This window comes from Hirundo rustica, chromosome 21, assembly GCF_015227805.2.
Source record: "Hirundo rustica isolate bHirRus1 chromosome 21, bHirRus1.pri.v3, whole genome shotgun sequence".
Taxonomy (NCBI): Eukaryota; Metazoa; Chordata; class Aves; order Passeriformes; family Hirundinidae; genus Hirundo; species Hirundo rustica.
In genome coordinates this window covers 1,103,992-1,121,053 of record NC_053470.1, presented here as the reverse complement: position 1 = coordinate 1,121,053, position 17,062 = coordinate 1,103,992, and the positions used below count along the sequence as shown (strand labels likewise).

At 55.3% G+C, this 17,062-nt stretch overlaps 2 protein-coding genes across 3 annotated transcripts; one reads left to right on the top strand and one right to left on the bottom strand.

The window, feature by feature from the left end:
• The first annotated feature begins 2,248 nt into the window (after nucleotides 1-2,248).
• GLOD5 (glyoxalase domain containing 5) lies at nucleotides 2,249-5,084 on the top strand. 2 transcript variants are annotated; one of them, XM_040084138.1, is made up of 4 exons: nucleotides 2,249-2,303; nucleotides 3,384-3,541; nucleotides 3,671-3,826; nucleotides 3,980-5,084. In XM_040084138.1, the coding sequence occupies exons 2-4, from the start codon at nucleotides 3,401-3,403 to the stop codon at nucleotides 4,166-4,168; spliced, it is 486 nt and encodes a 161-aa protein (XP_039940072.1). In that variant the 5' UTR covers nucleotides 2,249-2,303; nucleotides 3,384-3,400; the 3' UTR covers nucleotides 4,169-5,084. The 2 variants fall into 2 exon arrangements, with proteins under 2 accessions (XP_039940072.1, XP_039940071.1); XM_040084137.1 differs by lacking the exon at nucleotides 2,249-2,303 and having other exon boundaries at nucleotides 3,377-3,541.
• A 2,500-nt stretch (nucleotides 5,085-7,584) lies between these two features.
• On the bottom strand, nucleotides 7,585-13,049 carry LOC120761937 (cis-aconitate decarboxylase-like). Its single transcript, XM_040083729.1, has 5 exons — nucleotides 13,040-13,049; nucleotides 12,007-12,194; nucleotides 9,884-9,976; nucleotides 9,272-9,477; nucleotides 7,585-8,503 (listed from the first exon to the last, which is right to left on the bottom strand). Exons 1-5 carry the CDS (start codon nucleotides 13,047-13,049, stop codon nucleotides 7,585-7,587), a joined length of 1,416 nt encoding a protein of 471 aa, XP_039939663.1.
• Nucleotides 13,050-17,062: the final 4,013 nt, after the last annotated feature.

The window sequence follows — 17,062 nt, the reverse complement described above, 5'->3', positions numbered from 1 at the left end:
AGCCGCGGCAAACATCTTGTTGGACTGAGAAAATTGTAAGATAAGAAACAATAAACAAAGTATGCAACCTTGAAAAATCTAAACCTGAGAACTCCGTCTCTTCCTTCGGCTTGGCTCAGAGCTGTGCAGGGGGGCAAAAGACTCTGAAACCACCTGAAAAACGGGGAAAGCCCCGACAGGAATCCATCTCAGGATGGCTCATGGAATGTCTCCTTCCCTTTCCAACCCCTCTTTGGGGGGTCAAAGCCCGCCTGGCTCAGGGGGTGAAGGAAGAGGAGGTCAGATTCCAGCTGGCCTGCAGCAAGCAGGAACTCCGGAAAGCCATCAAAAAACATCCTGGCAAGGAAGTCAAAAGAGCCCTGGAGACCCTCTACAGGACAACCCACAAATATCTGTCCCCAGAGGAAAACCTTCTGTGGCAACTGGAGTGGGATGGGTGGGACACTGGGATGGTTGGGATTCAGGACTGCACCCCGTGTGGCTGCAGGGGCAGGGGAAGGAGCTGAGGTTTGCTTTTCCAGGTGGTGTGGCAGCCCATGGGGCTGAGGTTTGCTTTTCCAGGTGGTGTGGCAGCCCATGGAGCAGGGGGCTGCTTTTCCAGGTGGTGTGGCAGCCTGTGGAGCAGGGGTTCCGGTTTTCCAGGTGGTGTGGCAGCCCATGGAGCAGGGTTTGGGTTTTTCCAGGTGGTGTGGCAGCCCATGGAGCTGAGATTTGCTTTTCCAGGTGGGGTGGCAGCCCGTGGAGCTGAGGTTTGGGTTTTCCAGGTGGTGTGGCAGCCCATGGAGCAGGAGTTTGGATTTTCCAGGTGGTGTGGCAGCCCTTGGAGCAGGGTTTGGGTTTTCCAGGTGGTGTGGCAGCCCATGGAGCAGGGTTTGGGTTTTCCAGGTGGTGTGGCAGCCCATGGAGCAGGGTTTGGGTTTTCCAGGTGTTGTGGCAGCCCGTGGAGCAGGGTTCTGCTTTTCCAGGTGGTGTGGCAGCCCATGGAGCAGGAATTCATCCAGCAGTACCAAGAGTTTGGGGAGCTCATCCAACGCTGCCATGTGGGAGCAGGGATTGCCCTGGACCTCACCATGGAGGACTTGCTGAGCTACTTCAACTCCATCACCATGTCCAACATGCAGGGAAATCCCTCTCTGGATGTCGGGAGCAGCTCAGGAATCCTTGTCTTCAGCCACACCTCCGAGGAGCTGAGCACAAAACCATTCCCAAGTTGCGGATTTGGGTTCCTACCCTGAACTCAATCCCAAGATCCCTCCAGCTTGTTGGCCCTGGACTAAATCTCTCCTGGGGAAGTGGAATTGTCAGATCCAAGCCACAACTTCCTTTTCCAGGAGACAATTTTGCCACCAGGAAACAACCCTCCAAGCCTCAGATTTCCAAGTGAGTGCTGCTGCCACAACTCCTCAGCAGACCATTCCCAACGGAAAAACGTCTTCTCTCCAGGGACTTTCTCCTTTTTTCTGCTCCAATTTCAGTGAGCCTGTGCTAAACCAGAGGGTTAAACCACATGGAGACGCTCCAGGTGTGAGGTGTTCCCACATCCAGACATCCAACAGGCTCTGCTGCTCCGCAGCTCTCCACGGAAAGTCATCCAGCAGATGAAAGTCCAGAGCTGTAAATATTAATGGATTTACTGCTTTTAGCTCAGGTTTACTCACATCCTAACTGGCGTGGAGAAATGTGCAGTTCTTTGATCCAAATGTGCAGCTCTAGAGATCCAAACAGATCCCTCAGGGAATTGCCTGCTTTTAACTCATTTTCTTAGGAGTCTTCCTACACCAACCCACCGATATGTTGTCATTCTTTAAATGTTCTCTGTTTCTTGGGATGTTCATGGGGCTCAGGAGCTGTCAGTCACAGCCTTCCTCCTAAACAACTGAAGAATTTGAACTCCTTGATATTTGCCTCACAGAACAAAGATTATTTTATTATTTCGCATGTTAGAAAATAATCTTGGAGACAAGATTCCCTGTCTACTGTCAGGGAGGTGGGAGGCTGCTGTGGCTGCTTGGACAGACCCTCTTCTCCAGGGAATATTTTGGTTTCTTCAGTGGGAGCTTTAAGCCAGGACATAAACCCAACTTTCGCTTGTAAAGGGAAAAATCCAGACTATTTTTTCCGGGATTTTTCAAGCAGTTGGACTTCGGGTCAAGGTCCACCTCTGCAGGAGTCAATGTTTAGAGCTCCTGTTTCCAATCTCATTATTCCCTCCCTTTGTCCCGTGACGTAGCTGCTCCCAGCAGGAAGAGGACGGCCGTAAAAAACCATCCAGTGCTGCCCTCCGGTCCTTGGTCCCTCTGGAGGTAACAGGAATTTTGCAGCCCTGTCTCCTTTCAGTTTTTCAGGGCTCAGGGGCTCACCTGGGAGGGGAGGGGAGGGCAGGAGGTGGGAGCAGTAGGTTGGGACGTGAAGGTGCTGCAATTTGGGAGCAGCTGAGAGGACGCCTGGGGTGAAGGGATTTGCAGAGGGATGGAGCCAGGAGGCTCCGAGGTTGATGAACACCAAACCCCAGCACGGAGGGGCAGGGGTTGCCCTGGGTCTGTCGATGGCTCCCCCATAACTGCTGCCATGGAATGCGATAACGGGATCTTGCTCCAAACAGACTCCTCTGGCTGCAGTGAGCAGAGATCCCAGTGAAACTGCACCTGGCTTTACGCTGAGCCTGCTCCTGTGTCAGCGGGGCTGCGGGATCTCTCCTCCCCAGCCACTTCCCTTGCAGAATCACGGAATCTTTAGGCTGGAAAAGCCCTCTGAGATGATTGAGTCCAACCACTCCCCCAGGCCTGCCCAACACCTCCCTTGCCCATGTCCCTAAAAGCCAAGGGCAGTGCCAGAGTATCTGAACCAACCTGAGCACCACGAACCTCTGTGACGCCAGGCTGGTGAGTCCCCACACCCTGGTACTGCCTCACCCTCTGCCCAGGATCACATCTGGCACCTCAAATGATGAGAAATGTCCTCAGGTGTTTCCTGCTGCTCTGCCAGGCCCCAGCCTCGGCTCCACCCGGATGAGCGCCCGCGCCCGGGAGGAGCCCAGAGGGGCTGGAGGAAGGATCACACACATGGTCCCATCCTTGGTGCACATGGGGTTTGTGCGTTGGGAGCTTGGCGTCCTGGTGACACCAGCCCTCAGCGATGTCACCCGGATTGTCCCCACGCCTGGCCCAGCCAGGGGCTCGGACAGGCTCAGGTGCCACCAGATGCAGACCAGAGCCTGAGGCTCCTGCAGGGAGGAGGATTCATTGCTTCTGTACTTGTGCCACCTGCAGGACAAAGGAAAGCCTGGGTGATCCCCACTCAGCCCTCAGCCCCCTGGGCCATTTTCCATTTCCCTGCATAGCTGGATGCTCCTAACTTCCACATTCTCTGGTTTTCCATGCCAGTTCCCAGCCCGGAGAGCATGGCTTGGAAGGAGGAGGGCACGAGCCCACCCTCGTGTTTCATCCAGCGCCTGGACCACCTTGTGCTGACTGTGAGGAGCATTGAGGACACTGTGGCCTTTTATTCCAGAGTCCTGGGCATGGAGGTGGTGACTTTCAAGGTAACCCTAGTCTGGGTTAGCAGGACTCCACCAGGTCCCCAGGGTTTCCAGGACTGCTCGGGGGAGCGGGTGCTGAAGGTTTCCAGCCCAGGAGGTCTCCCTTAACTTGGCCTTTTCCTTTGGGAACAGGGAAATCGCAAAGCTCTGCGTTTTGGGCACCAGAAGTTCAACCTGCACCAGGCTGGGCAGGAGTTCGAGCCCAAGGCTTGGCGCCCGGTGCCCGGCTCTGCGGATTTTTGCCTGATCACAGCAGCGCCCCTGGAGAAGCTGCTGGAGCACCTGGAGGTGAGGCAGGCGCAGAGTGTCCCCAGGGCGGTGTCATCCCAGGAGACACGAATCCAGAGCCTCTAAATGACACCTTCCTGGGGAACGTCAGGCTGGGGGAGGAGGGCACGATGCTGACATGACATCCAACCCCTGCTCCCCTGTCTCCTCCAGGCCTGTGGGGTGGCCATTGAAGAAGGCCCCGTGGCCAGAACTGGTGCTGTGGGCCCAATAACCTCCATCTACTTCCGAGACCCCGACGAGAACCTGGTTGAGGTTTCCAGGTACTGCACGGATGTGGCTGCAGGCACGAAGGGGAGCCCTGACCACAGCCTGGTCCCTGAGTTCGACTGGCCAATTTAAAGGTCCAAGGTTTAATTGTACAAACCTGGGACAAGCCTCAAATCATAGCCACGAAGCAGGGCTTGGGAGTTCTCCCGAGGCGGCCTGCTCTGCTCTGGGTGTGAATCCTGCTTTTATACATCTCCGTCACTGACACTTCTTCTGGAGAGATCTGTCCTGCTGCTGCAGCTGCGCTGCAATTGTTGGGACGTTTTCCCTAATTCTTGCTATCCCTTTTGCTGCAGTTGAAGTCCTCACTCCTACACTGTCCACCTGTCACTCCTGTCCTTTTCAGAGTCACTTTTCCGCAGCTGGAAATTTCTGTCTCCTTTCCTCTTTTCCTCCTGTTTCTTGTCTCAAGCTGCCTGGTGCTGCTGGCTCTCCCACCAAGCCAGAGGTTTAAATCCAGCTGTGACTGTCCAAACACACTCCTTGCCCGGGATTTGGGATTTTGGCCTCGGTGTGACACTCAAACGCTCCTGAAACTGGAGTTCCAAGTTTCATCCTCAGATCTGTATCAATAATTGTGGGGTTTCTGTCACTCAGGATTGTTAAAAGCAGGGATGAGGAGCCTACATGAAGAACAGAGAATGAGAAGTCCAGGAGTTCACCTGGATTTGTGCAAGGGATTGAGGATGGTCTGGCACAGAGGAGTCTGACTCTGATGGCAGCTGGTTACTTGTGGGACTGTCCTAAGTTTTCTTCTTCCTTTAGCCATTTAAAAAGACATTTCAAAGTTATCTAAAAAGCATAAAACAGTGAAGGACGCGGGGATTCTCAAGCAGAGCAGTTCCCAGGCTGGCCACACTGAGGTAGCAGCGATGTCCTCACGGGAAGAACGCTGGAAAGGAGGGAGAGCTCTTCTGACCTCTACAGTCCAAATCCTCTGTAAAACTGAAACCATCTCTGAATCGTACTCATTTTTCCTTGCTGGAATTTCCCGGGGAATCCAAAATTCTTCATGGTGCGGAAAAAGGCAAGGTCACAAATATATTCAGTGCTTTGGATGATCAGCGGGAACGAGCTGGTTTCCATTGAGTCGTTTGTGGGAACTAAAGACAGGAATGCCATGGGAGAAAGCCACGGGCATCTCCTCACTTTTATCTCGTGAATGGAGCTCCGGGAAGGGATCCCAGGGAGGGACCCCAGGGAGAGACCCCCGGGAGCAGAGTCCCCTCGGGCCCGGCGCCCGGGGAGCGTCCGGCGGCTGCTCTCCAGGGTGCTGATGTCCCACGGCCGTGCCCGGCTGACGTGCAACCCCACGGAGGGTCCTGCCCGCGGGAGGGGGTTAATCCCCATGGAACAGGGCTGGTTCCCGCGGGAGAAGGTCAATCCCTACAGGAGAGGTCAAAGCCCATGGGAAAAGGTCTGTACCCGTGGGAGAGGGTCATTCCCCATGGCAGAGGGTCATTCCCCATGGCAGAGGGTTTCATTCCCCATGGCAGAGGGTTTCATTCCCCATGGCAGAGGGTCATTCCCCATGGCAGAGGGTTTCATTCCCCATGGCAGAGGGTTTCATTCCCCATGGCGGAGGGTCATTCCCCATGGCAGAGGGTCATTCCCCATGGCAGAGGGTTTCATTCCCCATGGCAGAGGGTCATTCCCCATGGCAGAGGGTCATTCCCCATGGGAGAGGGTTTCATTCCCCATGGCAGAGGGTCATTCCCCATGGCAGAGGGTCATTCCCCATGGGAGAGGGTTTCATTCCCCATGGCAGAGGGTTTCATTCCCTCCACTGGAGCCCATCTTCGTTCTCACTCGCACACTGATCCCTTTAAGGGCTGGGGCGCCAGCTGGCCTGGAGGACACCGGCTCCATGGCTTTCCCGTTCACCGGAGGGTGAAATGTGGGATGACACTTTTGGGGATCCTGACCCAAACCACGGGAAACTTAACACTTCTCATGGAAATTTAGCAAGTATTTGGAATGTGTTGCTGATGGAGGAACTTCTCTTGGAGTGATGGTGTTGGAGCACTGGAGGCTTTGCTGGCTGCTGGTTGTTGTTGTCTCCAGGAAAAAGAACCTGCGGGGCTCAGTGATTTTCCCTGGAGAAACCACTGGCCACAGGCCAGCATTCCAGCTGTCCCTGTCCCAGCCTCTGCTGGGCTTCCCATCTTTTGGAAAAGCCTCTGTATTGTGAGTATCCCAAACAAAACGGATGGTTTACACAATGCAGCATTAAATCTTCATGGAGAAAATTAATTTAATTCCATTCTTTATTCAGCAAGGTTCATTGTGAATATTGGACAGTGGGAGAGAGTGGATTAACAGGTGGGAAAACAGTTTTTTCCTGGATGGCTCGTTCCCTGCACAAACCACGACCAGCAAGAGAAAAAGGATCTTCCTTCTTGTTTGCTCCCATCTCATCCCCCTGGAATATTAATTCCTACAGCAGATTCCACAATTTTATCATGATCATGTTGGAAAGGAGCTCTTTGGATCAGCTATCCCAGTATTTCATGTGGAGAAATGTTGAGTTCTCCCTCTCACCGCTCAGGGAGGGTGCAGGGGAAGGAGCCTTCCCGGGAATGGCTGCTCAGGAGCACAGATTTCATCCCAGCTGGAAAAAATGAGTTAAGACCCGAATCTCAAGGAGCTTCCCCTCCTCTCACAGGAGGGAAACAGGAATTTCCCAAAGGGAGTCACAGTGCATGTGCCCAAGTCACCTGCTAGAGAAGCCCATGGGCCACCTGGAGAGCCAGCTCAGAACAGGTGCCTGGGAAAGTCTGGGAAAGCCCGGAGGGATGGTGTGGGACAGCCCTGGGATGGACAGGCATCACTCTCAGGGTGTAGGACTGATGTAGGGCTCCTCACCTACCAACTGTCCCCCCTTCAGAAAAGACATCCGGGTCTCAAGGGTCTTCAAACCATCCTTTGTACACAGAGAATTGGAGAACAGTGACCACGGGCTGGAGAAATGGGAGGCTTTTACTGGAAAGGAAAAAAAATCCCTCTCTGCCGGAGAGTTCTGCAGGCAGGGCTGTTTGCAGCAAGGATGGGCCTGCCTGACCCTGATCCCAAATGTGCCCAGAGGAGCACTAAGAAAAGCACAGGCTCTGCAGCTGAACGTCCTCCTCTTCCCAGACTCGGCGGTCAGGAGTTCTGCACAGAAAAAACTTGGAATCCAGCTGTAGGAAATGCATAGGCACCGTTCCTTCCGGAGAACTGGATAACACCCCAGGATTCTCAGAGATTGCCATGGAAATATTTTATAGTTGTGGTGGCCTCTCAGCTCCTCAGCCAGCATCAACCAGGAGTTGAAGTTTACTCCGTGTGCTAACCCAAACACACCTCCTGCCTCGTGGGTTCCTCTGGAATTATCTACTGGAAGGGGTGGGAACCTGTCTGTCCTTGGGAATCAACAGGAAAGCACCAATGAAGAAAGGAATCGCAGTTTCACCCGGACAAGCCCCTCACCAAGCCCCCATGCTGTCCCCTCACAGGCTGCAGGCCAGCTGGGAGCTGTCTGACAGGTCCTCCAGGTTGTCCACCAGAGCGATGATGGCTTCTATTTTTTCTTCTGGGAGCACGTGGGAGGCGTTGGATCGAAACTTCTTCAGGAGCGACTCTTTGCTCAGGGGCTTCCTCCAGTGCCCGTAGAAAGTGTCACACTTGCCCGTCAGGACGTCCCCAGTGTGCAGGAGCAGGGCCACCTCTCCGTACATCTTGTCAAAGTTGGCCACGTTGTCTTCAGGGTGCTCCACCACCACCTTGTCCAGCAGCTCCCTGAGCTCCTGCCGCTGGATGCTGCTCTCGGAGAAGGAGCCCAGGCCCACCTCGCCATCCAGCAGGGCGGCACAGGCGTTGAACTGGAAGGAGTGCCTGGCCTGGTGCTCCGAGCTGGGGAAAGGCCGGTTGATGTACTTGGACACCGGGATCTTCAGCACGATCCTGCGGATCAGCGACGGGGAGAAGGACCCCGCGTAGTTGATGAAGAGGTTCCGGACGGACAAGGCAGCATCCACCACCCAGTGCATGCCCAGGTGGGCTGGGAATCGCTTGAAGGCGATGTCCTGCTTCTCCAGGAGGAACTCGTGGTGCTGGCCGGGCGCGGGCAGCGGCTTGGGCTGGTAGACGCTGTAGAAGGCGCTGAACCCCGAGCAGCCGGGGATGTCATCCAGGATCAAGGGGTTGGCCTCCATCCCTCGGGCCGCCAGCAGAGCGGCCTCCAAGCCCAGGCGGGTGGCATTGCCCACGTGCAGAGGCTTGGCCTGGGTGGCGGCGTTGGCCATGGGCGCCCCGGCGAGGGACGCGGCGATGCCCAGGGCGTGGCAGCACTGCGCCGAGCTGAGGGACAGCAGCTTGGCCGCGGCCGCGGCGCTGCCCAGGGTGCCCACCACTGAGGGAGGGTGGAACCTGCGGGGGGGGCGGCAGGAATGAGCAGCCCTGGGAACACCAAAGCACCCCTCCCGTGGAAAAGGGAATGGAGAATGAGGGGCTCGTCAGCCAGCGGAACTCCCTCATGGCTCTGGTGCGGGTGGGATTCGCCTGACTCTAAATTTAACCATGAATTTTAACTAGTAAATTAACCTTTAAAATCAGAGTTTTACTAGCCTTTAGTTTAACTCTAAATTTAGAGTTGATTAACATAAATTTAGTCTAAAAGCGGAGTTTCTCCTTGAAACCTCCTCAGAAACACCAGGGTGAGCTCAGCATCTCCAAAAAGCAATTTGGACTTTCTCCGGGAGATGCCATGGTTTGTGTCCTCACAGCCAAACTTTCTACCCCTCTGACAAATAATTCAGTCTCACACACCCCCAAGGGAACAGTTCCTGGTTGATTCCATCACTTGGATCTCACCAGGGCACTGCTGGCGGTAGCAGTGGGCCCAGGGGCCGTGCCCACCACCAAACTCTGCTTGGTTCTGGGATCCTGCCCTGGCTGGGTCAGACGATGGCATTGTTCTCCCTGGGAGTCCTCCTGAGGGTTATTTTGAGGCACAATTCCCGGAAATCTCCAAATAAATGCGTGGTGCAATCACCTCTGGCATTTGGCTCTCAATAAGGCTTTGCCCTGGGGTAAAGCTAAATTAAACTGGACCTAAACTTGGTTTAACCTAAGCTAACATTTTAAAACCCAGACTCACCAACCCTCTTCATCCTCAGGGAAGAACGGGAGCTTTACCTTTTGGGAATGTCGTGAGCCTCAGTGGAGAAGTGCATGAGCCTCCCTTGCACTTCCAGGCCCACGTTGAAAGCCAGCAGGAAATCCAGGCCGTTGGGTTTGGTGTTCGGAGGGAGCATCTGGGAAGCTGCCAGGAGAGCCGGCAGGACGGCCCCCGAGGGGTGAGTGGCAGGGTGCCAGGTGTCGTCAAAATCCATGGAATGAGTCTGCCAGGGAAACAGGGATGAGGATGTGCTGGCCGGATGCTGAGGGAATGAGGGCTCCCTGCTGATATTCCTGAGGAAATTCTGCCAAAGCCTCCACTCGGTGTCCCCACGGGACACCATTCGACTCCACTAAAAGCCAGGAGATCCCCGGCTTTTGTCCCCCATCACTGACCGCTCTGTTTCCTGAAATGCTAATTCCTGGCACCACAGGGCACAGAGAGCCCTGGGAGAGCCAGGAACACACATCCCCCTGGAAAAAAACAGGAGAACAGATTCCCCTGGAAGAGCCGGGAGCGCAAATTCTCCTGGGAAAGCTGCGAGCATAGATTCCCCTGGGAAAGCCAGGAGCATAAATCCCCCTCGGAGAAGCCGGGATCACAGATCCCCCGGAAAGATCCATCCTTACCGCCACGCCGTTGGTGAAGGCAGCCAGCGTCGGGGAGAGCTTCACCCCGGGCTTCCCATAGACAGAGCTCACAGCCACGGAGGGGTACAGCTCCTGTGGAACAGAGGGAATGTCAGCGGAGCCCTGGAGCAGCCGGGATGGCGCCGGCCACTCGCAGCCCCCGCATCCACCAGGATCAGCCCCGGTGGTGGCAGTAGAGGTAGCAGTGGCAGTAGCAGTAGCAGTGGCAGTGGCAGTGGCGGTGACAGGTGGCAGTGGCGGTGGCAGTGGCAGTGGCAGTGGCAGTGGCAGTGGAAGTGGAAGTGGCAGTGGCAGTGGCAGAGGCTGTGGCAGTGGCAGTGGCAGTGGTGGGGCAGTGGCAGTGGCAGTGGTGGGGCAGTGGCCGTGGCAGTGGCAGAGGCTGTGGCAGAGGCAGGGGCAGTGGTGGTGCAGTGGCAGTGGCAGTGGCAGTGGCAGTGGCAGTGGCAGTGGCCGTGGCAGTGGTGGGGCGGTGGCAGTGGCAGTGGTGGTGCAGTGACAGTGGCAGTGGCAGTGGCAGTGGCAGTGGCAGTGGAAGTGGTGGGGCGGTGGCAGTGGCAGTGGTGGGGCAGTGGCAGTGGTGGTGGCAGTGGCAGTGGCAGTGGCAGTGGAAGTGGAAGTGGCAGTGGCAGTGGCGGGGCAGTGGTGGGGCAGTGACAGTGGCAGTGGCAGTGGCAGTGGCGGTGGCGGTGGCAGTGGTGGGGCAGTGGTAGTGGCAGCGGCAGTGGCAGCGGCAGTGGTGGGGCAGTGGCAGTGGCAGTGGCAGTGGCGGTGGCAGTGGCGGTGGCGGGGCAGTGGTGGGGCAGTGACAGTGGCAGTGGCAGTGGCAGTGGCAGTGGCAGTGGCAGAGGCAGTGGCAGTGGCAGTGGTTGTGGCGATGGCAGTGGCAGTGGCAGTGGCGGTGGCAGTGACAAATGGCAGTGGTGGGGCAGTGGCAGTGGCAGCGGCAGCGGCAGTGGCAGTGGCAGTGGCAGTGGCGGTGGCGGTGGCGGTGGCAGTGACAAATGGCAGTGGCAGTGGCAGTGGCAGTGGCAGAGGCTGTGGCAGTGGCAGTGGCAGTAGCAGCGGCAGTGGCAGTGGCAGTGGCAGTGGCAGTGGCTGTGGCAGTGACAGTGGCAGTGGCAGTGGCGGTGGCGGTGGCAGTAGCAGTGGCAGTGGCTGTGGCAGAGGCAGTGGTGGTGCAGTGGCAGTGGCAGTGACAGTGGCTGTGGCAGTGGCAGTGGCTGTGGCGGTGGTGGTGGCAGTAGCAGTGGCAGTGGCAGTGGCAGAGGCAGTGGCGGTGGCAGTGACAAATGGCAGTGGCAGTGGCGGTGGCAGTGGCAGTGGCAGTGGCAGTGACAAATGGCAGTGGCCGTGGCAGTGGCAGTGGCAGTGGCTGTGGCAGTGACAGTGGCAGTGGCAGTGGCAGTGGCAGTGGCTGTGACAGTGGCAGTGGCAGTGGCAGTGGCAGTGGCTGTGGCAGTGGCGGTGGCAGTGGCAGTGGCAGTGGCAGTGGCAGTGGCTGTGGCTGTGACAGTGGCAGTGGCAGTGGCAGTGGCAGTGGCAGTGGCGGTGGCGGTGGCAGTGACGAATGGCAGTGGCAGTGGCAGTGGCAGTGGCAGTGGCAGTGGCAGTGGCAGTGGTGGGGCAGTGGCAGTGGCAGTGGCAGTGGTAGTGGCAGTGGCAGTGGTGGGGCGGTGGTGGGGCGGTGGCAGTGGCAGTGGCGGTGGCAGTGACAAATGGCAGTGGCAGTGGCGGTGACAGTGGCAGTGGCAGTGGCAGTGGTGGGGCAGTGGCAGTGGCAGTGGCAGTGGCAGTGGTGGGGCAGTGGCGGTGGCAGTGGCAGTGGCAGTGGTGGTGCAGTGACAGTGGCAGTGGCAGTGGCAGAGGCTGTGGCAGTGACAGTGGCAGTGGCTGTGGCAGTGACAAATGGCAGTGGCAGTGGCAGTGGCAGTGGCCGTGGCAGTGGCAGTGGTGGGGCGGTGGTGGGGCGGTGGCAGTGGCAGTGGCAGTGGCAGTGGTGGTGCAGTGACAGTGGCAGTGGCAGTGGCAGTGGCAGTGGCAGTGGCAGTGGCAGTGGCAGTGGCGGTGGCAGTGACAAATGGCAGTGGCAGCTCTGTCCCTACCCGGCAGTAGCGCAGGGCGATGTCGAAGACGCGCGTGGTGCTGCCCACCAGCCCCACGCCGAGGCTGTCCAGGATCATCCTCTTGCTCCGCTGCCGCACGGTCTGGGACAGGTGCTCGGGCCGCGCCGCCGAGATGAACGAGGCGAAGCTGCTGGTCACGGTGTCCTCGGGAGCGCTCCGGGCCGCCACTGCAGCGCCGCGACACGGGGAGGGGACAAGGACAGCGCTGAGCCCTGCGCTGGCAGCCGCGGCTCCGGGCTCGGGAGCTGCACTGGGGAGCCCTGCAAGGGCAGGGAGCTGGAATTCATCATCCCCGTGGCTCCCTCCCGGCTTGGGATGCTCTCTGATTCCATACATTCTATGGATAACATTTCATATCCCACGGGTGCTCTGGGCTCCTCCTGGGGTGGCTTCCAGAAGGTTCAGGTGAGCTCAGCCCCATCCCCTCTCCTTGGGGGGGGGGCGGGGGGGTCCAACAACCATTTTTGGGGATAAAGGGACAAATGATGTCCCTTTATCCAGAGGAAAGGCAGGGCAGGAATGGACCACAGAAATCCAAAACTTCCATAATTTTTTGGAAAGCAGGACTAGACCCAAAGCCGGCATTTATCCAGCAGTTGTCCCATCCTACAAGACACTGAAGCGTCTTGACTCAGCCACCAAAGCTCTTAAGCCCTATGCACTCCAAAGGATGCTAATCGTTAAAAGTGAGTTAAAAAGCAAAATATTCGGCTTGTGTCTACTGTCTGTTTTAATTCCAGTGACATATTGTCTTGTTTAGATTATATATATATTAATTTGATATAATAATTTTAATAATTCATACAATAAGTTATTATTCATGAAATTATTCATAATTCTAGAGTTATAATACAGAATATAATGAATATATTTATAATTCATAGAATTAAAATTGTTATGGCCTGTTACAATTTATACTGCTAATTTGAGAGTTTCCTGCGCAGGAGAGCAGGAAAAATAAAATTCCAGGTAGCCAACATCTGCAGGATGGCAAATCCATACATTTACTTACGGATAGACATGGGGGTGCACACACAGATGGAGATAAAAGATGAATAAATGTCCAAATTAAACGAACCACAGGTGAAAAAATTAAAAATACTTTGCTCCAAGAGGAAAGCTCATCCAGATCGGCAGGTACACAAGAGGCTTTGTTTCGGGGAGAGCAAACACGGCAATTAATGAAATGACCATTCCCTAATTCCCTTAGTTTGGATTCATCCCGAAATGTCACGTCAGTGACTCACGGAGCGCTGGCTCCTGTTCGGGCTCACCTCGAGCCCAGTCCTGTAAACACAGCTGGGAATGCCATCACCGCCTGACTCACCGGGAGCGCATTCCCCCTCCCGCGGAACGCATTCCTGCAGGAATCCCGGCGCTCAGCACTCCGGGAGCCGCTGCCGACCCCAGCCCGGGTCCCCCCGGAGCATCCCCGGGTCCCCCCCCGCCGCCTTCCCGGAGCGGCAGCGGTGATGTCAGGGCTTGGAGAGGCTGCAGGAAAATCTGCTCCCATCACCCAGCACCCAGAAAAGCTGGATTGCTTCCTTCCCGGCATCAAATGCTCTTTGTCACCTCAGCAGGCAGCGGCAGGTTTTAACCCTTGAGCTAAAAGCAATCCATGACTCCGGGGTTTTCCTCCTGGCATGGCAGGACTTCATTAAAAAATTAAATTTGATACAGGACCAAATAAATCCCTGTGGGTTATTATTTCTCTTGTCCTCAGGTTTCATTAAGCAACATTCCTTGCATTTATTTTATTAATAACTCATTTTTAAATAAATTGAGAGGAAAGACTAAGAATATATTTTAAAATGAGTTAATAAACTTATTATAAACTTACAATAAGCCAAAAGCCTTTTTTAAAAGAAGTTAATAAACTTATAATAAACTTATACTAAACCAAGAAAAGTTTTAGAAATAAGTTAATAAACATAATAGACCAAGAACATATTTTGAGATCAGTTAATAGACAAACTTAGACCAAGGTAAGAGACAAAATAAACCAAGTGTCTGCAGAGCCAAGTTGTGGTTAATTTAATCCAAAGCTGGGCAGCGCTGGAGCCACAGAAAGAGACCCATGAATCTCTCCAGGCGATGCCCGGAGCAGGATCAGGTGTAATTAGGAAGCAGTGACAAGTGGAGGAGTTAAGGATCTGAGCCACCCTTTCCACCTCTTACATTTCTGGTCAAAGAATTTGGAAAGTCTGGTTCTAAACCGGTTAAAGTTCTGGTTTAGCACGGGACTAACAATCCACATTTCTACTCTTTGCTGCTTTTCTCCTGGTCCTTTATCCCCGGGGGTGCAAAGCACCACAGGACCCCCAAACATTTGGAAGCTTTGCCTTCCAAGATTCTGAGGATTCCTCTCGGTGTGCTCAGCCCAGCACCTCCTTTTCCAGCAGTGATTATTTAGGGATGCCCGCTAGGAAAGGATGGGGAATGCTGAGAGATACAAACCGTGCGCAGCAGTTTTGTGGACTTGCCGAGAGCTTGCCAAGAACTTCTGAGATTTCTAGAGGAGAGACACAGAGAGGGAATTTGTCACTGGAGCTGCTGGAAGGTCTCTCGGAGCAGTTTTCCTGGTTGTGCCTCTCCATCGTGAGACACTCACAGATCAAATGAACACGTAAAAGTAACAACATACTTAAAGGAGGGGAAAAAATATTTTCCAAAGCTGCGTCCAGCAGGGATGCCAAGAACATCCAGGGGAATAAAACCACACAGCTGAAGGGGCACAGAGCCTTTGCAGCCCTGCCACGAGACCCTGCAGGGAGTGGGACCAGCTCGGAGTGGGCACGAGGAGCAAAACCCACGGAGCACATCCCAACAACAACAACATGGCATGGTTCGGAGAATATTTGGGAAGGAATAGTTGAAAGGAGCAGGATGGCAGGGAAAGGTCAGTAGCTGAATTAAGTGACTGTGAAAACGGTTGGAAATTGTTAATTCTGGGGCAGGCTCCTGTTTAATGCCACGCTCAGCTGGACCAGCAGAGGAACCGCCCGGAAAGAGACATTTCCTCCTTAAAGGCGAGCTCAGGGATGCGGAGGGTTTTCATGGAAGGGTTTTACCTGGAAGGTGGAGTAGACCATGCTGGTGGCTGCTGTTCCCAGTGCCTCTCCCGGCTCGGTGTGCTCGGCGCGAGGGATGGCAGAGGTGTGTGGCTGGAAGGTGCCGGTGGCAGGGTTTATATCTGCATCCAAAAGGCAATTTGCTTTCTGTTTTGTGCGACTGAATTTCCAGGGGGATGACATCAGCCCTTGGGGACCCAGAGGGTGGGGGGACTCCATGAGGAGGGGTGGCTTTTCCCTGCTGGACAGAAGGGAAACCCCCCTCCACACCCCCCGTTTCAGGAAATAAATAAAGGTTTCAGACAATAACTGACAAGGTTCAAGGAAACTCCTATCTTCAAAATGCCACAAGTGCCAATGGGTGAAGCAACCGGCTCCAGGCTCCTCCTCCTGAGGAGGACTATAAACGTGGGATTCACCAGGAAATGAGAGGGACAAGATCATCCTCCCATTGAGCCGAAGTGTCACCAAAGCAGGTAAATCCCAGCTGCAGAGGCAGGAGTGAGGCAGTGGTGGTTTTCTTGGATGCTTTTCTTGAATACCTTCAGTGTTTGGGTGTTTGGCTGAGTCTTTCCCAGCTCTCCTCCTTCTCCATCTCCAGCTCTGCTGGGTCACTGAACTGGGAGCGCACCCTGGAGCTTCCAGGGAACACCGGGAGCCTTTGCTCCCAAAGCAGTATTTGGAATTTTGGGGAATGCCACAGCTCTTTGCTTTGTCCAGCAGTGGAACCCGGGGTCATTTATTATTTTGGGCAGAAAAACATCCTGGTGGGACACACCTTAATTTAAAATCAGATTTTTTACTAACCCCCACGCAGACCTTTGTTGCAGCAATGTATCCCTGGCAATTCCTTTCTGGTGCGCCCCAGAGGAGAGGCAGGGTTGTGATGTTAAATCCAGCTGCGTGTTGTGCACTGTTCATCTTGCTGAGTGTTTATCCAAAATGAATTTTGTTCTCTTTCCATGTTTGTCTGGAGAGAGGCAGTGTTTCCTCAGAGCTCTGTAAACGTTTGTTATCACTAACAAGGTGGGGTGGAAAACTAATGGCAGGATGCCACTGGGGATGAGTGAAAATGGAATGGTTTGGTGTTCATGGATGTGTCCCGTGGTGTGGGGAGCCTCGCTCCAGCCTCCTGGGCACGGAATGTCCATGCCCTGGAATATTCCTGTTAGTATTGGTCCTGGAGAAGCAGCAGCGGCTGTCGGATGCACAGAGTGATTCCTGCAAAGCCTGAGAGCCCCATGGAAATGGGGATGGGATGGGAATGATCTTTCCTGGAAGGGAGTGAAGGGAAGACGTTGTGAGGACAGCAGGGGGTGAAGGAAGCGGCGTCCAGAGCCTGTCCCATGTGGCTCCGAGGTCATCGGGGACAAGAGCCAGGAGGGAGGGAGGACCTCACACAGCATTCCTGCAGCCCCCATGGCGAGGGGTGTCGGGGGTAAGCAGGGGGAGGAAAGAAGGTGGAGGAGGAAGGATGAGGGAGGGTGTGGCTTTGGCTTCGCCCTTGCTGCACAGGGATTTGAGCAAGGGAAGGATCATCCCGGGCTGCCCCATCCCTACTAGAGGTGCAGCTCTCTGGCAGCACCCCGGTGTCCAGGCGCCTCCTCAGCACGGGGACATCTCCATGCCGTGGTTTCCGGGACCGTGGCTGTGCTGCTGATGCCCTGGGTGTGCAGGGAGCTGCTGGTCCCACCTGGGAGAGAGGGATTTTCCACCTGCTCCCCTGGCTCCCGCACAGCCCCACGTTAGCCTGTCGCACCGCCAGGGTGCTGTGGTGCATGTGGAGAAATGGGTCCTTAAGGACAGTGACAGCACCCATGGGTGGGGCTATGCCAGGGCCAAACCAGGGCATGTTTGATCAGAAACCTTCCCCTGGGGGTTCCCCTCGTTTGTCCAGGCTCAGTGCAGCCCCCGGCATTCCAGTGCTGCTGCTCCCGAGACAACAGCAGAAGGGTTTTCCTGGT